This window comes from Microtus oregoni, unplaced genomic scaffold (assembly GCF_018167655.1).
Source record: "Microtus oregoni isolate MIOR12 unplaced genomic scaffold, Mior012 000008F_ref0000371, whole genome shotgun sequence".
In the NCBI taxonomy this organism is placed as follows: domain Eukaryota; kingdom Metazoa; phylum Chordata; class Mammalia; order Rodentia; family Cricetidae; genus Microtus; species Microtus oregoni.
Genome location: NW_024543067.1, coordinates 21710 through 47690, shown reverse-complemented (window position 1 = coordinate 47690; position 25981 = coordinate 21710). Strand labels below are relative to the sequence as shown.

The window sequence follows — 25981 nt, the reverse complement described above, 5'->3', positions numbered from 1 at the left end:
CCAATAATATGTATTCATTCAGGAATTATCACACCAGGCTAATTTAAATATCACCTCACATACTGATGATGCTTTTGTACTGAATCTGTTCTCTTTGTGATTTTGATATACAAGAATGTTATTATTAACTATGGTCATTATGTTGTTGAAAATATCTCATAATTACTTTTTTGTCAAATTCATATATTTAAGTAATTATTTTTCATTATTCCATAGAATAACTTGAATATGACCCATGTCTTCCTAGAGTAATTTGAATTTAAATTTATATTAAATGGTATCAAGAAATGACACTAAGAAATTGTTATGACATTGTTTTACGTGGTGATGGTTATTATGGTTACATAAAAGTTTAGAGACCTATATTGAAGTAATCAACAGTGGCCAGTTTTGATATGTGGGTATTATTATAGGAGTCAGAAATATTGCAAAAATCAAAATTACTGCAAAAGACTTTGGATGGTGTCTTGAATAAGCTCTGGTATAATATTCTATTTGCCTTTATGTATGCCTGCACAGTTTTCATAATAAAGAGCTGAAAATTGTATCTTTGCATTTGTTTTTCTGCCTCCAAAGCAAAGTTATCTTCTCCATGACACTCCTTCATTTACAGATCATTACTGTACTTTAAGAGTAAATGATTATTTAACCATAGCTGTGATACTTATTCACTGCTACAGCCTTTAAAAAAAATCTGGACCTTTGCACATCTTAAAATGTTTATATTTTGATCTCTTTAATAGCAGCTTTTATAGGTTTAGAATTTGATGCTAGCAACTGTTTCCCCCCAGTGATTTAGTCTGTTTTAGCACTTCGTTTAAGATGGGAGCTCTGGAGGAAGTGTGATCCCCCCTCATCTTTCTGCCATGGTTTTAGTCAGCTTCCTGGGAAGGATGTACATGTAGCGTACTCTAGATGTCAACATATCAAACCTTGAGGTGAGGAAGCCATCTTGAGTACTGAGGAGCCATCTTGCGAGGGTAACGCTTATTCTCTTGGCGTTTCTCCACAGTGAGGAGCACATGCGCTGTTTCTCAGCTTCTGGGGGAAACAGAACTGTTTGGGGCTAATGTCCTGTCAGTATATCCAATTCTGACTTGCTTTTCTTTGCAGCTTTTCACTCATCACCAGGCTTCTGTGAGCCAGGAAAGTTAGATTTGGAAGCGCTCTCCAAGGAGAAAAGTTTATTGACAACTGCCATCTGCAATACCCAATGGCCTTGGGCTCTATTGAGTCCATCTCCAATGGTGCTACTCAGTCCATATCCAATGGGCCTCAGGCTCTCTTGAGTGTATATCCAATAGGCCTTAGGCTCTATTGAGTCCATATCCAACGGGCCTTAGGCTCTCTTGACTCTATATCCAATAGGCCTTAGGCTCTATTGAGTCCATATCCAATGGGCCTCAGGCTTTATTGAGTCCATACCTACTGGGCTTCAGGCTTTCTATTGAGTCTATATTCAATGGCCTCCTCAGCAATTTTTCATACTCTTCTGAGCTGCCTTTACTCTGGTTATTGCCACCCTACTTCAAGTCACAGCACGCACATTGCTCAAGAAGGTAGCATCCTATGGCTGGAGCGATGGCTCAGCAGTGAAGAGCAGGCACTGCTCTAACAGAGGGTCAAGTTTGATTTCTAGCACACATGCCAGGTATATCAAAACCACAGGCACCTGCAATCACCTGCACATATGCCCACCGTGTACATACACACATACACACAATTCACAAATGAATCTCAGAAAGAAAGCAGTATCTTACTTGGCCATTACACCTCTATTTTCTGACTCCTTTCGGTCATCCTATATACCAATGCAAATGGACACTTTAAAAACACAAGCCTGAAAAAAGTTTAAAAAACACAAGTCTGATGGTGGCATTCGTTTGCTTACTGATGACTTCTTGTTACATCAGGATAAATTTCAAAGTTTGGAACAATAAGAAGACCTCCATGCTCTCTGACATAACAAATGTCTCTTACGACCAGTTAACAAATTCCACAATCATTAATTTTCCTTTAAGTCTTCATGTGTATAAAGTTGCTTCATGCCTCAGACTGTAGTAATAAGGGCGGCGGGACTGCGTCCCCAGCACCCCGGCTGCCTGCTTGGCTAGCTTATGCCCCGAAATAACAACACACAAACTGTATTCATGTAAACACTGCTTGATCCATTCTCTTCTAGGCTAATTCTCACATATTAATTTGGCCCATTTCTAATCATCTGTGTGTAGCACCCCAAGGTGCGCTTACCGGGGAGATTCTAGCCTATGTCCATCCTGGGTCAGAGCTTCATCCCAGGAGCAGGGCATGGCGTCTCTCTCAGGCGTCTGCTCCAGAGAGGAGAGCTGTCGAGAGTGAGTTCACTTCCTCTTCCTCCCAGCGTCCTGTTCTGTCTACTCCTCCCACCTATCCTCTAACCAATAAAATGGGCCAAGGCAGTTCCTTTATTAGGCAATGACCTTCCTCCATCATCAGACCCCCTTATATATGCTTTCTCTTGGTTTCATGTTCTTTTGCGGATTCACTTATGTACTTTTTAACTTATGTGTTTCTCTGTGTGTCTGTGGGTATAGTCACCTGAGTGCACGTCTTCGTGGAGGAAGGAGGCATCAGATCCCTCTGGAGCTAGAGCTACAAGTAGATGTGAACCATCTCTCTGACGCCTTGATATTTTTTTATATATGCATTCTATCTACTCATCCCTTATTTAAGTAGCCGCATATGTGTGTCACTGCAGCCTCTTCTGTTTTTCATTCACGCCCCGGTGTTCCCATCCAACTTAAATATCCCTTCAAGTCACTTTTTATTAAAGGCTTTGGGATGTTGGAGAAGAGCTAGAGGGACACAGGTAGACAAGAGGAGTGTAACTGGGCTGCCCGGGATGACAGCTTTCTGTTCCTAGAAGTCCTTGTAAGAAAAGCATGGCAAGAAGGCTCATGGGTAGGTATCCAAACAGGACCAACAGAGAAAAGAGGGGAACCCTGGGGCCTTATAAAATACTCAAGCCAGCATCTTTTTTATTAGACTCCCAGCTGTAGAGCCTCTTCAATTCTGAAGGCATAAAGTGGTTGCTTTTGCATTTCTCACATAGCTCGGTCCTCTATTTCCTGAAGTTCTGTTCTTTGTCCAAGGAAACACACTTGGAAGTGCCCTAGACGACCCTCACGACCCCTGCCTGTTACATGTATATTCTTTTTCCTTTCGTTGACTCAAACCCATGAAAAAAAGCAGCTGGTCTACTTAGTTTGCTGTACATCCCTAGTTATTAGCACAATTCTGAGTATATAATAGATGTTCATTAAATATGTCTGAAGGCACAGATCAAAGCTGGCCCAGGCTGGATCAAGAAGTAGGATGTCAGTAAAAGTTTTGGTGTTCATTACAAAATAGTCATGGAGTCTAGAGAATGACAGTAAGTAGCAGAATAGTTTTGTGCACACGTAGTATTTACTACGGCAAGAATAGTATTGTCAGCATGGTGGCTGTTAGGCTGGCCCACGATGGAGTCACCAAGGCATCAAGATGTGGGACCCAGCCCCTTCAGGAAAATAGAAACTGATCATTCTACGCTTCTCAGAAGTCTGCTGCCTTCTAGTTTGAGCAGAACAGCTTGACCACAGCCTCCTGCTGTTTTAACAGCAAGAGCAATCCCCCACACCCATAAAATGTTGCTTACTGCAGTTGCTTTTGCCTGTTGAAGTTTCCTTTTCCTCCTTAACTCTACCACCACACTCCCATCTAAAAGCACCCTATAAAACTCAGACTCCTTTTGGCAGGACTGATTTTCTTTCTCTTGGGCACAGCCCGACAGTTGGTACCCTACAGCCTTAGAGACCTTGAATAAAGCTTTGCTTTTTGACTCTCATGGTCCGGTTCTCTCCTTAATCTAGACAGTGACCACAGGAAGTACACTGAGGACTTCCTTATCTTTTAGGAAACTCCACTCAAGTGAAACCGGATGCTTGGCTTTGCCCAGGAAGGAATTTCAGGGTGAACCAGTATGAAGCAGAAATGAGGGGGTATTAAACAAACTTTTAAAATGTATTATGTGTGTGTTTACAAGTGAAGATAGACGTGTGGAGGTGTCCCCTTGGGAATCAATTCTCTGTTACCATGTGGTTCCCAGAATTGAACACTGATCATCTGACTTGACAGCAAGCCCATTTGACCATGGTTCCATTTCATAAGCTTTTAGAAGACATTTCAACCCAATCTTAGAACAGGTTCTTAAAAAGAGAGGTACCTTGGGAAGAAAGTAAGACATACTTAAGATCGTGGACTTCCCAAAGAGAATCACGTTAAGTCTCTGTACAGTAGCTGCATACGCTAGTATTGGTGGCTTCTGAAGTTACCTCTCAAGGGGCTACTAAAAAAATCTTTTTCCATGAATGAGCTCATAGGGTGGTTCTCCATATGTGTTTGATGGGATTGCAGATGAGGAGGGAAAGCCCAAGGCCCCTAGGGCTGCAGGGAAAGTTAAGATGTATTTACTGTAAACAAAGGTTTAATTCTATTCTAGATTCTCAAAAAGTATCTGAAAAAGAAGTCAGGCTAAATTTGGTCATAGAACTTCATTTTTCTTTCTTTCTTTCTACTCTTTCTTTCTTTCTTTCTTTCTTTCTTTCTTTCTTTCTACTCTTTCTGTACTTCCTCACTATTGCAGTATTAGTGGGACCCGGTTCTTGAGATAAATTTGGAGAACTGGGTATTTGATGGGTCTGCCTTTAAGATATCACTTTTTGCAGGTGGTTATAGGGAATAAAGTCAATTTTTAAAGCATAAATATCAATCATAGTTCTTACTAACTCATTCCAATGACACCTACCCCTTCTTTCAAGGGCAGATTAAGGATATTTGTTTTCTCCAAATGCTGGAGCTGCCAAGTCTTCCTGCCCATCATAGCCTAGTAAAAGGATCTTCAGAGCTCACCAAGGGGACACTCACAAGTCATAACTGCTTGGGGCACATTCTTTGCCATTATTACCTCTGTATCTAAGCATGTCAATTTTTTAAAGCTATTTTTGGCCCCATTAAATGTCCCCTTATTTCCAAATAAACCACAGTCTCTCTTCAGCCAAGTCAGGGAGAAATCTGGCATCTCTTTGTTGGGTAAACTTTAACAAAATGTTTTCTGTGTCAATTACTGTAATGGGCATGTCATCAAAGCATGGATGTCCATGAGGTTAAGTGTAGGGATACATTATTTATATTTTAACAAATAAAGTTTGCCTGACGAGAGCGCAGGGTGGCCAGCCACTAGAGAGTTCTTTTACCTCTACCAGTGTTCAGACCTAAGGGAAGACTTTGTCCTCAGACTGCTTCAGACTGCCTGGATCTCCACCAAACCTCAGACTGCACTGAGCTTCTGTCTCTTCTGCCTTATGTTCCTCTCTGCACCCAGCCATATCATTCCTGTCTCCACCTCTCTCATGCTGAGATTAAAGGCATATGACTCCCATATACTGGGATTAAAGGTGTGTGCCACCACTGCCTGACCTCCAGTGGCTTACTTCTGTGCTCTGATCTACAGGCAAACTTTGTTAAAATACAAATAAAATATCACTACGGTTAAGAGTTTCATTGTTGTACAACATCAAACACTTTATTAGTCTTGTTTCTTTCCAGTCGTCTTCTACAGTGAGCCTGACTTTCTCAGCCGTTTTTACATCATAAAAAGAGGAAGAAAAATTCACTGCAGAATTTGTGTTTCTCTTAGCCCATAGTCACTGCTTGTTGTATTTGGACAGAGAGCTTTGTCCTTGGCAGCAAATGCAAGCAGAGAAGTTTAAACCTGAGCACTGAATCTCACAAGCTAGATGGAGGATAATGATCAATGTGAGGCCGCTGAAGCAGCGTAAGTGTAATCAGAAGCACTACTAAAGTAATAAAATGAGTCATCCTGACACTGGGTGGTACTACATTTAGCTCATAGGAGAGGAGAGATGTTGGCGGAGGTTTCTGTGATGGCCGGTCCTGTAATAAACACACAGAAACTATAACTATAAACTATATTATTTGCAATACTATTTGGCCTATTAGCTTATGCATAGTTCTAGCTTACTCTAATATCTTCTTAAATTAACCCATTTCTATTATTTTATATTTTACCACAAGGCTCGTGGCTTACTGGCAAGGTTCTGGCTAGCAGCTCGAGTCTTTCCCCTCTGGTGGCTCCATGGCTTCTTGTGACTCTGCCTTCTATCTCCCAGTATTCAGTTTAGTTTTCCTGCCTACCTCTACTCTGCCCTATCATAGGCCAAAGCACTTTCTTTATTCAATACCAATAAGAGCAACACATAGACAGAAGGACTTCCCATATTAGAGAGAGGTCAGAGATTGCAAATAATTCTCTCTCAGGATTTCCATTCCTCTATAGCATTCATGGGTCATCTAAGTGGACATATCACACCAAAAAGAACTTAACTTGGTTCAGAGGTGTCTTCATATAACAGAAAGAATGGCAATAAGAACTAGGCAGAGCTGGACCACAGTGCTTGGACTGATGTATATCACAGTGTTTTAGCTTTGTGTATTGTCCCTGGGTGTGTTGCACTGAAAACAACAGATTGCATTATAGATGTGGGGCAGGTAGTTTAGCATAAGGGATGAACAGAGCCCAACTACTCACTCTTTTTTCCAACTTTACTCAGACATTTCTTAGAAGATATATATGAATGTATCTAAGAGAGTTTGGGGAAACTGTTGAGGAAATGGAACCAAGGAAAGTTTTAGCAGAGGTAACTTCCATTTCTAAAAGAAGAGTAAGTATTTATTGAAAACTCAGAAGTTCCACGGCATGCCTGAAGACTAAGGTATCACACTGGGAATCCAGGAAGTACATTTGAATATATTAATAAATTAAAGACTTCTTTCATTTTATCTAAACACATATGCATGCACACACTGCATACCCATCCCCATTCACTCTCTCTCCCTAGTTCATTCATTTCATCGGCTGTGATTAAAATGAACCCTAATGAAAAGCAAACCTTTGCGGATCACTCCATGGTTTCTCAAACACCACCGAGTGAAAGGTCAAACAAAGGACATGAGTCAGAATATACTTTATGATAACTTTTTTCTTCTATTTAGAAAAAAAATATGTACAAAAAAAAGCTAAGAAGAGCTGACATGGATGTCTCAAGAAAACATTTTGATAGATACAGATAGGGAACTCCTTCTCAAAGGAGCGACACGTTATCACCATGCTAGAAAACGGGATGCAGTTAAAGCCCAGGAACAGTTAGAATCTCCCAAGCAAAGATGTTGATGTGGGCGCTACGCTGTGGATGCTCTGATATCCTTTCTGTAAAATAATACTGTGCAAACTGTAAAATATTCTTTTTCATAAAAAGTCCATACAGTATGAATACAAAACTGTTGAGTTGGCAGGGAAGGCTGGTGTTAGCTGCTCTTTTGGATCGAAGGTTACAGGGTCACCTGCCTGCCCAAGGACAAAACTCCAGACCGACCTTGAGTTCCTTCGGTGGGCAAGGGCATTAACTAAGAAAGAGTCATATAACCAAAACAACCCTCGACAATATTGGCGTCTGTGCCATTAGTAAACTAGGAATCTTCACTAGTCTAGCACTGTCACTTTAACTTGAAATGCAATTAACTATTAACAGAACAGAACATGCTGTTCTCTCCAAATATCCCCCCCCCCCATGATTGATTTTGAAATTTATAATTAACCACCATGGTCCTTCCTGTCACTCAAAAGTTTAACTCTCATTAAAATTCAGAGGTTCTCGAGGAGGCGGCAACTGTGATGATAAAAGTTAAAAGTGGGTCGCTCACTTTATTTCTGTCTATAAAACTGAGAAAAGATTTGTGTACAAATATCACAAAAACAACATCACCCATTGAATATATGTGATCCTTCAATGCACACTTGAACGAGAGAAAAACTTTGTTGGTTTTAAAATTCTGGCATAAATATATTAAAGCTGACAAAAAAAGATCAGGGCAAGCTACATCACTTTTTAATACAAAAAAATGTACAAAACTTTAGCCTCTAACTAGATAAACATAATACTTGTCTTCACAGTTTGACTGAGTCACTGTGTGTTCTGAAGTATTGAACTGGAAGGTTGTTGAAAAAAAGAGAAAGAAACCAAATACAGCCGCTTCTCTTCATTCATCTCAGGTTACTTCGGTCATGGAGGCCGAGTGATTCTGTAGAGCAAGCAACAGGTAGAATGTCAGAGCTGAGCTGACTTGACTTCCACAAACTCTCACCATTCCTGAAATGTCTTTCAGACAAGCTTGTCAATCTCTTGTTTTTTTTTAATTTTTAATATTTTAAGCTTTCCTTATAATGTATTTAGACCATATTTTCCCCTTCCCCCAGTTCTTCCCAGATCCTTTCCCTCTCTACCCGCCGACTTCATGTTGCCTGTCAGACAAATAATGACACCTACCTAAACAATAAAGCACCAAAGATTATTTCTCCTTAGTGTATTCTTCTAAGACCCCTCAACTTCCATTACCTCTTCCTTCAGCATTTCCAACCAAAACAGAATCATTTCTTCATGAAAACACTTCTACTGTTTCAACATAAGTATTTCAAGATTTCAAAGTGACAGCTATATTCCATACCTTTGAAATATTTTAAATATTGAATACCAACTAAACTTTCCCTTATGACCTATTCTTTGAGTTATGAGTTCTGTGGGAAAAATCATATTTTCCAGTGGATACAGGGGTTAACTTCAGTTAACTTATAGAGAATGTGATCTACATGATGAAGAACCATTAAAATGCCTTTCTCCATATTTTTAAATTGAATTTTATTTATGTGTGTATGTGTGTGTCCCCATGGATACAAATGTGTGAGCACACACATGTGAACGTCAGAGGACAGCTTTTAAGAGATAGTTCTCTCCTTCCACCATGTGAGTCCAGAGAACTCAGCCATCCTCCTAAGTCATCTCACTGGCCTTCAAATTTCTTAAGACTTGCTTCCTGATCTTATACATGATCATTTAATGTATTTCTATGAAAACATATTAAGTGTTTTCAAGAAAATTTGATGTCTGATGAATATTATTAGACATCTATATCCTTATTGCATTCTCTTGCTTGCTTATTTCTGAAACTGGAGAGTATCTGGAGTATACGACCCCAGATGTGTGTGTTTTTCCTTGTAATTCTGTCACATCTTGCTCACAAAACTTGCTTCTGTGGTTTTCAAAGTCTTGTCATTTGTTTAGACTCAAACACCCAAGCTATGGTCCCATGGAATTGGTAAATACTTAAGGAAATTGTGGTTTTCACTTCATTAGTAGAGGATTTTGGATCTTTGTTTTAGGACCGTGGAGACATAGTCTTGGGAGATCAGTCAGACACACAGTCTCATATTTCATTCAGGCAAACTTCCCTTTCAAAATCTACCTCTCTCAGGCTTGGGTATGAAAATGTGCTGCAGGAGTTGTGCTCTCAACCTGAACTAGTCTTCCAAAATGAGTGTCTTCGGGGTTCTATCTGGGTAAGAGACTCCTGTACAACACCTGAGGCCAGAGTTTGCAGGAGAAGATGCTGCTTTGTAGGGTACTGTGAGAACCAGAGAAAAGGGCTCTGTCTGCTACTTCTCTTTCTTGAACAACAAAGAAAGGGTATTATCTCCCCGTCTCTGTGGAAATATTTTCTAGAAAAAGCAATGCTTGCCTTCTCCAATTTCCCAGCCTTGGCATGGACTATGCCGCACGCCCAGCATCTCCCACAGTTTCCTCTAGCCTAATTGTGATTCACCTGCTTAAGTTCTTTCTGCTCATTGCTTCGCTCACATCTGTATTTGTCGTGGAAATAACAATCGCAGAGCTGATGGCTCTGGTCTGACTTGAGGCTGTTGGTTGTTTGGCTGAGGGATTTAGTTGAAGTTTTGGTTCTGGCTTGCTTCCAACCAGCCAGCATTTGTACTACACTTAGTAAATGTCAGGAAACAGGGCACATAAGACATGGGCCATAGAATTCTGATTCTTACAGGTTCCCAATTCCACGAGGCACACACATATGAGGGAGCACTGTCTGAATGTAAGGGGCCATCATTTAATGGACCCAGAAAGGCCTTCTCCCCAAGCTTGTTATTCATGAGGCCTCAGATGCTGTCTAGACAAGGAGGCACATGCATAGACACATAGAGTCAGGCTTGGGGGAAGTTCTGCTCCAACCTGCAGGGCACAACGGATTTATTTATAATCTTACTGCTATTCTTGGTGTAGATACTAAAGTATCTTTTATTTCTATGGAAAAGAATCATATCTGAAAGGGTTTGGTACTTCACTTTAAAGTGTGAAACCTTAATATGTCCTAGGAATCTGTTGTCCTAGTCAATTACAAATAGTCTTGAAGGAAAAGACAAAAGCCACAGACAGAAGCTAAAACCTGACTGGGATGGGCAGATGGAGGACAATGTTCTTAGACCAGAATATTCAGGAGACACTAGGCACACTCAGACTGATGTGTCTGTGTTAACCAGGCAAATATTTCTCTTTAAGTGTACTTTTTTATGTATATGAATGTTTGTCTGTATGTTTTTATGTGCACAAAGTACATGCCTGATGCTTGCAGAGGTCTGAAGAGAGCATCAAATATTTTCCCCATATGTTAATTTCTAATTAGATTATTAAAATGGGAGATAAAAAAATAGAAGGCAAATATGCTTGGTGCTGAGTTTAATAGTAAAATACATAGTTTCTCAAAACGACAAAGAGTTTTATTGCTTCCCCCACCTCCCGGTTCACTAATGAAATTAGACATTATTAAAGCTCAAAAGACAGAGAAGAGCTTGTGATAGTCAATATCTAACTAGTGAGAAATAGCTGATAATTCCAACAGGAAGTACAGTGCTACTCCTTATATTTCAAGACGAGCAGAATATTTCAGAAAACATTTCGTTTAGTAGGATTCCAGATGCCTGAAAAGAAGGGTGTTCGAATCAAACGTTTTAGAAAGACTTTTTAAAAAATTGTTGTTCTCTTGTTTACTTAAGAATATTTGTTCATTGCCCCCCCCCCCCCCACACACACACCAGCTGTGTAGCCTGGGGTAAGTAGTTTAACTGCGCTGACTCCAGTATTTTAGTTCTTATCAAGGGCATGGGCACTGGTTAATGCCTGTTCTATATGCTGTTGTTCACATAAGAATATCTTTTGATGTTCCTGGGACTGCCATGGCAAAAGCCCTGAGTGCTGTCTGTCTAGACCTCTTTAATGGTTCTTTCCACGGCTTTCCTTGTCCTCTCAGAGTAGGCATTTATCATAATGTGCTTTCCCATGGTGCACCTCATTCAGCACAGCACACCGTGACAGCTTTATTCCACTTTTCCCAGTCATCACAGTTCTTGAGAGCTAAGGCCATGTGTCTAATGATTGCTTAGACTTCACACATGGATAAAGGGCTTGCTGGAGAACACCTAACCAAAAAGTGCTATCGTGTTGACTTTGTGATTGCTGTCAGGACAGCTTCTATACCTCTAGCTTGTCACTAGTCACTATATGGAACATAATCTTTGTCCTTCCAAACACAGCTGCCCTTCCATCTATCTGTGGGCCCTGGAGCCACGTATCTGTGCAATCACAGATGGTAGTATCTGGGAAATTAAATGTGTACAGCACTGTTTTTCTGTCGGCATTCCCTCAACAGTCCTGCTTGACAGTAAACACTATTTACTTAGTGTTGGCATTGCCATAGGCATCGCAAGTAAAGTGAGATAAATGCACATACGAATTCTGCATATGCTCCATGCAAACATTACGTCATGCTACAAAAGGAATTTGTGAACCTTGAACTTCTGTATTCCCCCAAAATCTGGACCCCTATACTCTGTCACAAAGGGAAATGGAACTGCACAAGAAACAACTCAGTTCTTAATCACACCGACTTCCCATGAATAATTCAAATCTCATGAATGTTGATTGTACATGAGAGGCCAAAGTACCCTAAAGCTGCTTGGGTTTAATTTGAACAACACTAAGCACATCCTCAGGATTAAACAGACAACCTGCCAAGGTCATGGGTTTGCTCACTCAAGTCACTTTACTATACCTGTGCACTTAGGGTTTCCAGAGGGCTCTCTATCCTTGGGAAAGCCATCAAGGGCACACCACGGGGATCCTCAGGCTTGGGTTTGGAAGGCGAGCCTTGTGTTCCTTTAAAGTTATGAACCACACACATTCCCTGTAAGATGGGGAAGAAGAGAAATTGGAGTCACACTCCAGTGGGACGTTGTGAACCACATTACCTGTAGGATGAGGGGGCGGGGCAGAGATTAGGGTCAGACTCCAGCAGATAATGTCTTGTCATCTCTGAGTGTGGCAGGCCACTGTCCTTGATATCATCATGAAGGTGACGTATTTTCTTGGAATTATGGGAGACCAAGAGTAAGGGAGGTTTGAAGTGTGTGCTGAGCACATTGCATGTCCTGGTGAGGCAAATTCACCGGGTAGCTGGGGACAGGCGGCCCACTCCACAGAGCTCATCTCTTCAGCTGCCAAATGGGACTGGGAATTTTAACCATACAGATTTGTGACAGTGTGATAAATGTAAGGCATTTCATAATCACAGCAAACATCGGACAAGGGTTTCTGTGTGTCTGGCAGTGTCCTGGGGGTTGTGTCTAACTTTTGTTTATCCAGTCAACCATTTCCAACAGTAAGAAGTGAGTTGCTACTAGTCTCTCCAGCTTGGACAGGTAGAGTTTAAATCCCTCAAAATCCCATCACTTAGACTATTTTGCTGCTTGAGTATCAAACACAGTAAGCACTGAGCCCATAGTGGCTGATGTTTAACTTCTGCCTAAAATGATCATAGTCAAATTATGTCATTATTATTTATTTGGCTTAAGCAGCTCACAAGCAATATCTGTCTGTCTGTCTATCTATCTATCTATCTATCTATCTATCTATCTCTCCATTAAAAAGTTTCCTGTGAAAGACTGTCTACTTTTCTTACTTCCTTCCTGAGTCATAAATTTTTACTATCTTCTCTGCCTGTGTTGAATTAATCTTCATCTTTCTATAATTTCTCTTGTTATTCTGCACCTTTGTTTATATGCCTAATATTAAAACTTTCCTGTAATTTTTCAAACCATACAGAAAATTTACACAAATATTTTTACCTGGCTCGCCTTCACCTCACACTACAGCTATGCTTAAAACTTTGACCTTTTAGGAAATGGTAGAAGGTGAAGGCGTCTGAGTCTTATATATTTTGAGGCTAAATTTCCTGAACAATGAAATGAAGACAAACTATTGCTGGGTGCCCTAGGAACAAGCAATTTGAGGTATTTGTAGTATAGGGCATGCAGTAATTGCTCAGGTAACAGTTTCCTTCCTCTTTCCCTGTGTTATTCCTCGTGGGAAACAGATACTGATAGCAGTATGGAAGGTGAACAAAGATTATGTCAACATCCTCGGTTTTTGCTTCTCTCTGTCTCCTCCCCACATATCTGTTCTGGTTACTTCCACTCTCCCTCTAACTCCACTCTCCTTCCTGTTCCCAGATTGATGTGTGTCTCTGAGGTGTGTGTAGATATATGCATGCAAGTGAGCAGGCAGCAATTCAGAAACAGATCTGGAGTTTTAAGTAAAAACCATCAGATGGATGCAAAACTGACAACTGTTGTCAAAACCAGACTAAACAATAACCGAGGGGTAGGGAAAAACTGCAACCCACTAAGAAAAAGCAAGTTTAATCTTAAGGCAGAATCTGCACATGGCGCCCAGCAGCCCACAGGCTTTCATGGACATCATCCCTCAGACTCCATGCAACTGTGTGGGCAGTCTACACGGCCATTTCTTCTCGGCTGGGGATAGTGCGCTCTAGTGTTGTTGGATGTTAAGACGTTCGACTCTTCTTCCGAGCCTGCCTTTGTTTATGTGCCAGCGAGCTCCCTTGGGAAACACGCTGTTTTCTTGAGGTTCCATGTAATTCCTGCTTTCTTTCAAAATCTTTCCCAGGGCTTCTCTCTAATGAGCTACCAGCATCATGGAGCATTCCAGTGCTTCCTCCGTGACTTCACCTAGAGAATTTGCCCCCCAGCCTCTCCTCTTCTCCCAGTATAAAAAAGAAGGTGGAAGCTGATGGAGGGAATGCTGAGGGACAACAGATCGTGTTCTAAAAAAGTGTGTGAACATTCTCAGGAAAAACAGCTGGTCATCTGAGACAGAGGCTGGGATAGTCACACGTGTATTGCTTTGTTAGAGTAGAAAGGAAAAAAAGAGTTAAGTCACAGGAATAGATGAGTATAAAATGTGTGATGCTAGTCTTAAGGGGCCTTGAACTATAAAGGGCAGGATGGGATGGGTAGAAGGTCCCTGGGGATTTTAGTGACTTCTCTTCTTTGGGAAGGATCTTAGTATTGACAGTGGTTTTATTTTATGTAGAGTATGTGAGTTTATCTGCCTGGTGACCTGTTGTTAAAACAACCAACCCAAGAACAAAACTGCACCTTTCTGGTATGTCCTGGAAATATAATATTACAGAGCCATAGAAAGAAATGAATTGTTGCATTCTACAACATGAATGTGTCTCCAGATAAAAATTATCATGGAAGTAAAATGCCAGAAGATACATATTATGTGATTTTATGTGAAATTGAAAACTAGAAAAATAAATTAAACCTCTATAGTTGCCCGAGGTGAAGGGGAAAGAAAAAGCAACAGAGATGCCAAGGTCATCAAATCAGACAGTGTGTACCACCATATCCTACCACACTTCAGTGAAACTGGATAAAACAAGATAAAAATGAGCACAGATTCTTCTTTTCCAGGCTAAGCCAGATTAAGGGATTTTCCAGATGAGCACGTAAATAGGTGTCCATCTCTTCGAAGAACTAAAACATCCTCAGGGCTGTGAAGACACGGAGGCAGCAGCTATGTTTGCTAACATTCTTCAGGGAGGTCAAATGCAAATGCCACTTAGCTGAAATAAAATACCAAGAGGCCTCTAAAAGGCAAGTGGTTAGCTGCAGGCTTTCCATATTTCTGTATTTGTGAGAGGAGATACATGTACACGAAGACAGGTCTGGGTCCATGTCCAGTTTTTTTTTTTCAGTGCTGTAGGAGAGAGCCTGACCTACTAGTGGTCTTCACCCTCTGTCCTTTGCCTAGAAACATGTGGCTCCTGAGCCCAGGACACTGACTGTCAATACTAGAACACTCATTTGAGCGTGTACCATGTTATTTCTCTTCCTGGCCAAGCTGAGAGCTTGAAGAAAAATACGGACCTCTTTCTTGGGGATAGTATTCTCCTTCACTCAATACACATGGTCAGTCAGACCTCCCAAAGGAAGGTACTTTGATTCTGTTCTTGCAGAAATGCATGCATATTCTCTGGACAGTTGCAGCTCTGAAGACAGGGAAATGAGGAACAATAACTCAGACTAGAATCTTGGAAACTCAATGCATTGTGGCTTTACCCAGAGGACATAAAAGGGATGAAAGGGAGAGAAGGCCCACCTACCAGGAACAGGGCTACTGCGGTGCCCAGGATGAAGCCGGCGATCACATCGGAACAGTGGTTCCGGTACTCTGAGACCCGGTTGAGGCCCGTCAGGAAGGCGGTACAGAGGGTCCCCAAACACAGCACTGGCTTGGCCAGCCGACTGCTCTTGGTCTTGATTGTGCTTGTGATGTACATCTGCAGAGGGAGAGAGACCAGTGAGTTGCAGGCAGTCCTTGTCCTGCTGCATCCACATAAAGGCACTCATGTGCCAGGTCAGAAACAGGCCTTGACAAAGGGAACCTTAGCAGCTGTCCTACGTCTCCTTGGACAGCTTCATGAAGCTAGTTAGTTAGACAGGAAACAGTTCAGCAGTGACAATGAACATGTGGTCGATAGTCACTTTCACATCATAGTGAGTGTGTGAACAGAAGCTATATTGACAGAAGGAATTGCCGAAGAATAATGGCTGGTTTCAGAACACACAACTTTTACGTAAAAGAACCAGAGAATTGTGTGATTGCTGTTTAAAAATCTATTTAAAATCCTGGGTATCAATTAAACCTTTTCATTGAACGAGATTGTAGCAGAGGATATCAGGGAGATGAGAGACTTCACACCATACATTTTGCTGTTCCTCACAGTACTAGTGGCTTCTGCAGACTTTGGGACCATGCTATGAAATTGTTCACCTGCTAACCAATGGGCCTAATTTGAATGGCCCAATCCTGACTACGGGTCACTCACTGCTGTTCTGGAAGTTGGCTCTCGCATCAGGGACAACTGTGATCTGTTCTATCCATCTGTCTACTTCAGAGTGTTTTAAAACATTCAACTCTCCTGTATGCCACACTATGTGAAAGAGGGAGGGACCTGAACCAGATAAAAGATGTGCTCACTGCCACTTGAAATGTGGGCTGTTGTTGTCAAATGTCATTATCACCCCTGATGTCCGGAATTAAGAAACCTGCTTCTAGCAAATGACATCATCATTTTTGTAATTGCTGTAATACACCAGCAGAGGACACTAGTGACCCATCATTTCTCTTTTTTTCCTTTTGGATGAACTTCTACATAGATCAGCCTGGTCTTAAACTTGCTACAATCCTGCCTCAGCTTCCCATGTGGGTTCAGGGACTACAGACTTGTCTCGTCATTTCTCATCAAATATGGTGAGTTCAGTAACTCTAAAAAGGCACAAGTAAAGGCTGTTATTTAAGATTATAATCTATAGACTGTTGGCTATCTTGAGCACAAATACATTCACATAGATGTATCTGGCAATATTACATGAGAAGATAATTTATAGGAAGATGCTTCAATACCAGCATGAATCCTGGTGGGATAAAGGAGGCTGTTTATCCTATGTAGCACATACAAAAATCAGTAGATCAAAATAACACAGATCATAAAATACTGTAGTATCCTGACATGGTGGAAATTGTTACTTAAAATGCTGAATGCAAATATATTTGTTCAATTTGATTTTTAATGCTTATATATTGCTTTCTAAGTATGTCTTTTATGGATCTTTCCCATAAAAATATTAACCATTAAGAACACAGACCCCTGGCTGGTATCCTTCGCCATATTAACTGGTACTTAGGAAGCAACTGTTGAATAATGTTTTTATTAGCATTTTCTTCCTATTTGGCACATAACAATAGCAGATATTTGATGTGAGATTCCCCTCTGTATGCTATGAATATCATTGGCTAATAAAGGAACTACTTTGGGCCTATAGCAGAGCTATAGGGGAACAGTGTTAGGTGGGGAAAACTAAACTGAATGCTGGGAGAAAGGAGGCGGAGTCAGAGAGAAGCCATGGAGCCCCGCCAGAGCCAGATGGAACGTTACGTGGTCAGCCACAGCCATGTGGCAATACACAGATTACTAGAAATGAGTTAAATGAATATGTAAGAGCTAGCCAATAAGAAGCTAAAGCTAATGGGCCAAGCAGTGATTTAAATAATACAGTTTCTGTGTGATTATTTTGGGGCTTCCTCCAACAGATATTTATGTGCACCGTGTAGTGTTTCAGTACCTCTATGCAGCATGGAAAGGTCAAGCCCTGGCAATTAGCATATCCATCAGTCTTGAGTAATCCGGAAAGCATGATTTAGCACACAACAGAAATTGTTGACCCGGTTGGAATGTTGTATCCGGGTATATCTAACTGAGTGTGAAACCTGATTTGAATGGGTTGATAACTGAATCTTCGGATGATGCCTGCATTGCATGTGCCGTGTGTCCTGCCATATTTGGTTCTTCCTGCTGCCACCGATATTTAGGTCTCATTTGAAGATGACACACTGGCTTAAGTTACCGATTTATTTGTATAATGGCATTATCAAGATTAATTTCACACTGTGGTGACTTGAATCTGATCAAAAGATGAAAGCGGGTGGCAGAAGCACATGGCTTTATATAAATGATGCTCTAGCTCATTTAGGAACAAATCAATATTCTGAAAATGAGAAAACACACTAAGTGCCCCAGAGGATTCCTGGCTTATTTCCCTCCTTTGTTTTGTAAAGAAAGAAAGAAAGATGTTTAAGCGGGAGACAGCAGATCTGTATTCTCTGCATTTGTGCTTCCTTAACGTGGGGGTAGCTGGGTTTATTCTGACATGTAGTCATTACAGAGAAGATCCCAAAGGATTAACTAGGAAACTCCCAATGCCTAGGTGGGATGGTCAGGAGCACCAGAGGTGAGCTGTGGATCAGCAGCACCACCTGTCTCGAGCCTCGAGGAAGAGGACCTCAGGGTGGTCCAGATGTGCAGCGTGGCTCCAGAGCAGAACAGTAGTCTCATGTCTGCCTGCACATCTGCAGCTGAGGCCCAGTTGATGACAGGACTGGACTCAGCGGCACAGAGCCAGAATGCGCCTCCCGCAGTGGCTGGCTGGAGAATGAATGCTGTCCCCTGCAGATGGGGCTGAGGGAGTAAGATGAGGAGTAAGAATATCTGGGTGGTTTGAAAGGAGACAGTTCTGTCTTCCTTCTCCTTGCCCTACCGGGACTCACTAATGGGTTCTCTGCGCAATGACTACTTCCATTGGTAAAACACACCAGTGATCTGTGGAATCGGTTTGTGTGTGTGTCCAAGCCAACAGTCGTGCTTCTGAGTTCTGGGTTCAAAGGAAGCTAGACCAAAGATAAAATATAACATTTCCAACATGGACTTTAATTAAAACATAGAAAAATAAGAAAATACCATCACTTTTCCTCTGATGAGAGCTAATTAATTAATTACAACAATTTTAATAATTAGTAACATTATTTATAATAATACTCAATAATAATATTAATAACTACTACTACTATTATTATTGATAATTAAAAATAAATTTTGTTCTGCTAAGTCATGACCCTAGATGATCAAAGGTCATGTTATCTGGGCAGAAGTGAGAAGTGAAGTTTGGGGTCTTAAATTCTAGAATTTTCCAGCTCCTAACAAAGCAGTAAAGAAAGTTACAAGAGGGCAGGATACATATGTTTAATCCTGGCCCGTGTACTGTGATGCCAGCCACGCGCCCAAGTCCACACTCGAAAACCTACAGGTAGACACAAAGAAGAAAGGCTGCTGAGGAACCAGCTAAAACTGTGGCAGTGGTGGCGGAATCCCACACCCTGCCAGGAGCTTGGCCACAGCTCTTCGGCACTCACGAGGCCGTAGTTGTCCCACCTAGAAACTGGGAGGGTGTTAAGTGAAGGATTATCAAATTTCAACTTGGGGAGACAGTCAGATCCCCGTACTCACCGTGGCATATAAAGCGGAGTAGATGCTCAGAGCAGCATGCTTGGAGGGGAAGGACCTCCGCGCCTGTTCAATCACTTCCAGGTCCCCGGTGCAGATGTTGCCGTTGCTGATGAACTGTTGGTGTGCCCGGCAGTCTGTACTGGTATAGTTTGGCTGGCACACTGTCAGGAAGTAGGGTGTGAGGTGACCAGTGACCACTTGCCCGGCGTTTACAAAAATGTCAGTAGCAAAAAGTCCAAAAGCAAACACCCCTACAAGGAGAGTTGAAAGAAATCAGAGTTGGGACATGCACTGTCAGTTGGTTTTCACCCCAGAGAAGAAGCAGTTGGGAGGGTTCATGATGACACCTTCAAAAAGGTTTCAAAAGTCAAGTTGTCCTTTCACCTTTATCCTTTCAGGGTATGAAGCCTGCCTCCTAAATGACCATTTCTTCCAAATCTTGACCGATTATACCATTGGTGTTTTTATTACTTTGTGTGAGCACTTTAGCAGCAACATAGTCTTAGAGGGAGGAGTTGAAAGTTTGAGTCCCATGCCCTGGGCTCCAGCTTTGGTGCTCAGTTCACATGAGTAGTGTAGCTTCTTTGACCCTCAGCACCCTTGACTGAGAACTAGAGGCAGGGTCATATGTACAAACTACCCAGAATGCTGCCTGGGTTTTGTTTTGCTTTTGAGACAGGATCTCATGGAGCCCCAGAATGGTCTTGAACTCCCTATGCAGCCCAGGATGATCTCGAACTCCTGGCATTCCTGCTGCCACCTCCTAAGTACAGAGATTATGGGAGTTACTGGCCCATCTGGTTAATACAGTGCTGGGAACTGAACCTGGGCCTTTGTGCATGCTAGATAAGCACTCTACCAACTGAGCTACATCGCCAACCTCATAGTATCGTAAGTGAATTCCCCTTTCTATAGAAAACATATCCATTCTATTTTTATTTAGAAATTCAAAGAAGCAATTATCTATAACATCACGGCAAGTGAGAATGAGCGAGATTTCACAGAGCTCCCCACCAGAAGAGAAAATAAAAATATTATTTCAAAAATGTCACTGCATTGTTTTTTTTTGATGGGGGAAATAGTAAAGGAGAAAATAGAAAAGAGATTAAAGTCAAGTGTTGTCAATGGTACTAGCTTCTTGCTGATGCTCCAACAAACTGCTATAAACAACATGGCTTAAAACAGTGCAGATCTGAATTTTCACCAAGTTCTGCAAGTTGAAAGTTCAAAAGAAGGTTTTTACCAGACGAAGCTTTTTTTGGAAAGTCCAAGCTAGAACTCATTCTTTATCTTTTCTGGCACTTAGGAGTTGCCTGCTCTCAGGCACTTACCTTATTCCATTGCTCCACCAACTCTGACTTTCTCGCCTATCTAATAAAAACACTTGTGATTGCATTTAATCCACCTGAATAAATCAGGGTAACCTCCTGATCTCGAGATCATAAATGTAAGCACAACTTCAGATTCCCTATTTCTCATAAAATAACAAGTTCACTGTTTCCAAGGGACATATTTTTTTGGGGTGTGTGTGTGTGTGTGTGTGTGTGTGTGTGTATGTGAATTCTGGTGTGTGTATTTGTCAATGTGTGTGAGTACACATGTGAGCATGCGTATATGCATATGTGTTTGTGTATGTATGATGTGGGATTCCCCTCTGTATGCGGTAAATGTGTTTTATTACCATTGTCAATAAAGAAACTATTTTGGCTTATGGCAGGGTAGACTATAGCCAGGTTGGAAGAGATATCGAGAGAGAGAGTAGGCAGAGTCAAAGAGATACCGTGTAGCTGCCGAAGGAGGCAGATGCCTGGAAACTTTCTTGTAAGCCACAGCCTCATGGCAATACACAAATGAATAGAAATGGGTTAATTTAAGATGTAAGAGTTAGTTAATAAGAAGCCCGAGCTAATAGGCCAAGCAGTGTTGTAATTAATATAGTATTAGTGTGATTATTCAGATCTGGGTGGCCGGAAATGCATGTACAGTCTCCATTTACATATGTATGCATGAATGTATTGTGCATGCATGCGCACATGTGCGTGTGTGCATGCGTGCGTGCGTGTATGTGTTTATCTGGTTATTGTTTAGCTGAGAAGCTTGTTGCATATGCTACCTCTAATTTTTTAATCTGCTCTCTGGGGTCTTTGATGGAGTTGAAGTTGAAATTTCACAGTTTTAGCTTCAGCAAGCTTGACCACTGATAAGCAGGATTCCTTTTGTTGTTGTTAAAAGCAATTTTTAATTGACATATAAAAGGATAAAATTACTCATACTTAAGGGGTACCCTATGATATTTGACACGTGTATGTTGTAGAACATTTGAATCATCTGCATCATGACTTAAGTCACCAAAGAATCATTTATGTGCTTTTTCTTCAAACATTTGTTGTTCGTTTTGAAAATAATCAAACTCCTTTTTCCTAGCATTTTTAAGTCTACAGTATATTGGGTAGAGAGATGCTACAACGCTTAGGAGCACAGGCTCCTCTTACAGAGGATATGGATTCAGTTCCCATCATCCACTTGGGGGCCTACAACTATCTGCAACTCTAGTTTTGAGAGATTTGATGCCTTCTGGACTCCGGAATACTGCATGGATGCAGTCCACTAACATTTATACAGGTAAAACACACTAAGGAGTTAAATCAGTCCTTAAAAAGCTGATCCTTACCCTATTGTTAGAGCTACCTTTATCTTTAGTACTCATTGAACAACATTCTCCATCCTACCCTCCATTGCCATTCAGTTTACTGAAGTCATATTGGATTCCATCCATGAGTGAGTTTATATAATACTTGGTCTTTCTGTGGCTCTGTACGGTTTCATTTTGATCTGTATTGATTACAATAATTTTCCTTCCCGTGGCTTTTTGAGAATGTGTTTTATCACAATGAGAACTGGCATCTTTAATAGTCAGGCTTAGGGGCTGTGACCCGAGAGAGCAGGCATCCATTGATCATGCCTGGCAGTTTTCCCCCCCAGGCTCTAAAAGTCTGAGTGGTTAGGCATTTCTTACATCTTCAAGTAAGGTTCTTAAAGGCCAGGTCTGTGGCTTGTTCAAGGGGTAATAGTTCTGTCTAGACAATCTTTTCCAGGAAACGAGGGTTATTTATGGTTTGAAAATAGAAAAGAGACAACAGTTTCCTCTGGCATTTTATTTGTCAGACAGGCCTTCAACAAGGGCAGCAGTAGGTTTGTGGAAAAGGAGGATTCCTAGGTTCCCAGGGTCCGTGTCCAAAGAGTCGGCTTCACTTATTCTCATAGTGATTCTGGGAGGGTGGGCTCTGCACACGCTGTCTTGCTATCACGTTTTGCCCTGCTTCCCCATTTTTCTCTGCCTAAGTCAGCTTTTCTTGTAGCCTCAACAGCATTCACGCTCCTCACATTTCACTATGATCTGAAGGGTGATGCCCACCTGAGGAATGCCACCTTCCTCTAGCATATGCCATGCCAACGAAAGGGCTGTAGAACCCACAGTGGTGACTTACAGGCAATGTCAGCTCACACTGTGTTTGGTAAAAAGACTCTAGCCATTCCTTTCCTCAACCCTGAACTTCTTGAGATTATTTTTATAATTCTCAGAAACTAAAAAGAACAGTTTTGTTCTTAGAGTTTAGTGAAATAACCTGTATGGTCTCTTCTTCTGAAAGGAATGATGTTAAGAAGAGAGCTTGAAAATGTCTCTGCAATATAGCATAATTCCTACATTATTTGAGATCATAGTTTTGAAAATTTAGAAATGTTTTCCCCAACTTTTCTATTAGCACATACTAATTATATATAATAATGGGGTTCAGTATATTTTCATACATATAGATAATGTATTCTGATCATATTCACCTTTCATTACCCCTCTCCCCCTTTGAGGCCCTGCTTCTCCCACTCACTAACCTCTATTATCCACTAGTCTCCCTTCTACTTCATTGACATTTTTGGTGTGTGATCCCTTGACTCTATCACTAAGGCTTTTTACAGAACACAGGAGATTTCTTTACAGGACCATGGCCAGCTATCAGAAACTATACCATTGAAGAAAATGTCTTTCCCTTTCTCATCAACCATTATCTGCTTACAAATCTTCAGTGGTGGCAGGGATTCTGAGCCTATTTCAGCCCCCATAACAGGATGCTGATGGGCCCCATGCTGTGTGGGTAATCGCACCCACCATGAGTTCAGGACTGAAGCAGCTAAGTCATGAGGAGAAGCCAGCATTCTTCCCATTCCTCCCACCTTCAGCTTCCCTCCAGTTCTTACATTCTTCTGTGATAGTCTCTGAGTCTCAGAGGGATGATATAGATGTCCCATTTTTGGCTGAGAATTCAGCAATTATTCTAAGCATTTTGCTTACTTATGCATCTCTACAGTTACCATTGAATCCTACAAAGAAGCTTCTATGCCTCAAAATGAAAGCAGTACCAATATAAAGAATAAATACAGTTATTTAGAAGACAATTTGGCTGACCTGTCATGTTCATTTAGCAAAATAATGATAATAATAATGATAATGACAATAGCAGTATTTATTTCCCATGATAGAATCTCTTCAGCCATGGGCTTTTGACATTTACTGTATCAGACTAAACCCAGAGAAAGATTCACTACAAATAACCTAGACAGGAAGTAGGTTAAATCTTTTCCTGTTTCCTTTCCTTCATGTATTGCTCCCTCTTTCTCTGTTTCACCTCGTGTGTGTGTGTGTGTGTGTGTGTGTGTGTGTGTGTGTGTGTGGTGTGGTGTGTACAGTTTTATGCCGTGCACCGCACCCCCGTGTTTGCGCTCTGTGTTCTGGCGCCCAGTTCGGGAGCTTTGGGCAAGGAAGCTGGAGGTTAAAATACACAGACACACCCAGACAGAGAGACAAGGACACAGGCCAACCTTGATTCCTGGCACCCTGTTCACTGGGATTGTCCTTCTAGTGAATGTTTTGTCTTTCTATCAATCAATAGCAAATCTAGACAATACTTATTGAGCGACAGCCTCTTCTCTCTGTAGAAATTTGCATATCTTTTGGCACAAACACCCTATTTAAATTTCCCCATCCATTTTTCTCTGTAACATATATCTTCCAAAAAACATACTTTATTTTTTTATTTTATTTTTTTTATTTTTCGAGACAGGGTTTCTCCGTAGCTTTTGGTTCCTGTCCTGGAACTAGCTCTTGTAGACCAGGCTGGCCTCGAACTCACAGAGATGTGCCTGCCTCTGCCATGATGTTCAATGCCTGACTTTCCAAGTTAGAATAGAAAATCAACCAGAGTAAATTTTATTCAATTTCCTTGATAAAAATGTCCCCCTCAACATTATTAGAACCTAGCACAAAATCCGTTCTCAATAAATTAATAGTTGAAAGTTGAGTGAACATGACTGACCCCAGTGTCTAAATTATAAATAATTAAGTAGAAATAAAATGATTAGATGAAGTCTCTTTCTAGAATAAGTACATTTAAATGGCTTTCAAAATTGTGACCAATTTCTAGTTCTCAAAAGGCTGACATTAAGCTTGTCTTTGAATATCAATAATTACAACCATAAAACACAATGACCTCTGAAAGTGCATTTAAAATATTCATGCTTCATTCAGATCACAATTTATGTCAATTAATTAGTGTCATTCATTAACAGTTTACCATGGCATTTTCTATTCTGTCCACTGTTTCTAATCCTTGGACTTGACCTAAATTGCAAAAGACTTGCTTAGTATTTAATTACATTTTGATTAGAAGTAATAATAGAACAGCTATGTGGTCACCAATGAAAAGTCCATAATAAATAGTTTCTGAATGGCAGGCTGTTTTAGATGCTAACAGAGAGTCTACTGTTGGCATGTGTGTAGTGTTTTTCCATCAATGCTACAGAAAGTAGCTATTCAAGAAGAGAAAGTTAATTTATTCTTCTTTCTATATGGAAGCCCCAAGCCTTGTTAAGTCTTCTAGTTTCTACTTGCCAGTGTTGGACCAAAAAGTCATCATTTAAGAACTTATGTTTACAAGAATAACACCAAATCGGGTGTTACACCTTTCCACACTCCAAACCCTTCCCCAAGTCCTATGCCTCCTATGTCGTTTTTTTTTTCCCTCTTTCAAATTCATGGTCTCTGTTTTTGTTCTCACTTTAAGGAGTACATGAGCGAAATGCATACTTGCATAATGTATCTTTTTTATTTGAGACAGAGTCTGACGAGGTAGCCCAGGCTGGACTTGGATATTCACCTCATACTCCTCCACTTGTTTCAGTGCTAGAATTCCAAGTGTTTGCTCTCTTACCATGTATAGATCCATTGTACCTTTAGAAATAGAGAATACTTTTAATATTTTGCGTAGCATTATATCATGAATACGTTCCTCCATTTTTGAGGCTATAATGGAAGTTACAGCACTATTATATATTTTTAAAAATATTTATTTTTAATTATGTGTGCTTGTGTGGGGGTGTGAATGCGAGTCCAGATGCTTGTGGAAGCCAGAGGTGTTGGATTCCTAGACTGAAGTTAGAGGCTGTCGCGAGCCACCTGATTGATGTGCTGGGAAACAAACTTGGGTCCTCTGCAAGAGCAGTATGTGTTCTTAGATGTTGAGCCACTTTTCCAGTCCCATTGTTATATATATAGCTTTGGTATTTTAATTTATATTATGGAAAATTAGTTTAGTTCATAAGATCCATCTACATTTCTGCTTTTTTAAAAAACATGATTCAACACCAAATAAGGGATTTAAAAGGACAACTATTTTGAGGACTTTTGCCATACACCAGACAAATGTAGTACAGAAAGCACATA

At 40.9% G+C, this 25981-nt stretch overlaps 1 protein-coding gene across 1 annotated transcript in view; it reads right to left on the bottom strand.

Annotated features, from left to right (window-relative positions):
- Positions 1-6844: 6844 nt before the first annotated feature.
- Plppr1 (phospholipid phosphatase related 1) overlaps positions 6845-25981 on the bottom strand; it is a 39045-nt gene continuing 19908 nt past the window's right edge. The window contains exons 3-6 of the mRNA XM_041657489.1: positions 19207-19457; positions 15466-15642; positions 12049-12180; positions 6845-8178 (exon numbers count right to left, since the gene is read on the bottom strand). Coding sequence (XP_041513423.1) covers positions 8146-8178; positions 12049-12180; positions 15466-15642; positions 19207-19457 — 593 coding nt within the window. The 3' untranslated portion in view covers positions 6845-8145. The remainder of the gene's footprint in view (positions 8179-12048; positions 12181-15465; positions 15643-19206; positions 19458-25981) is intronic.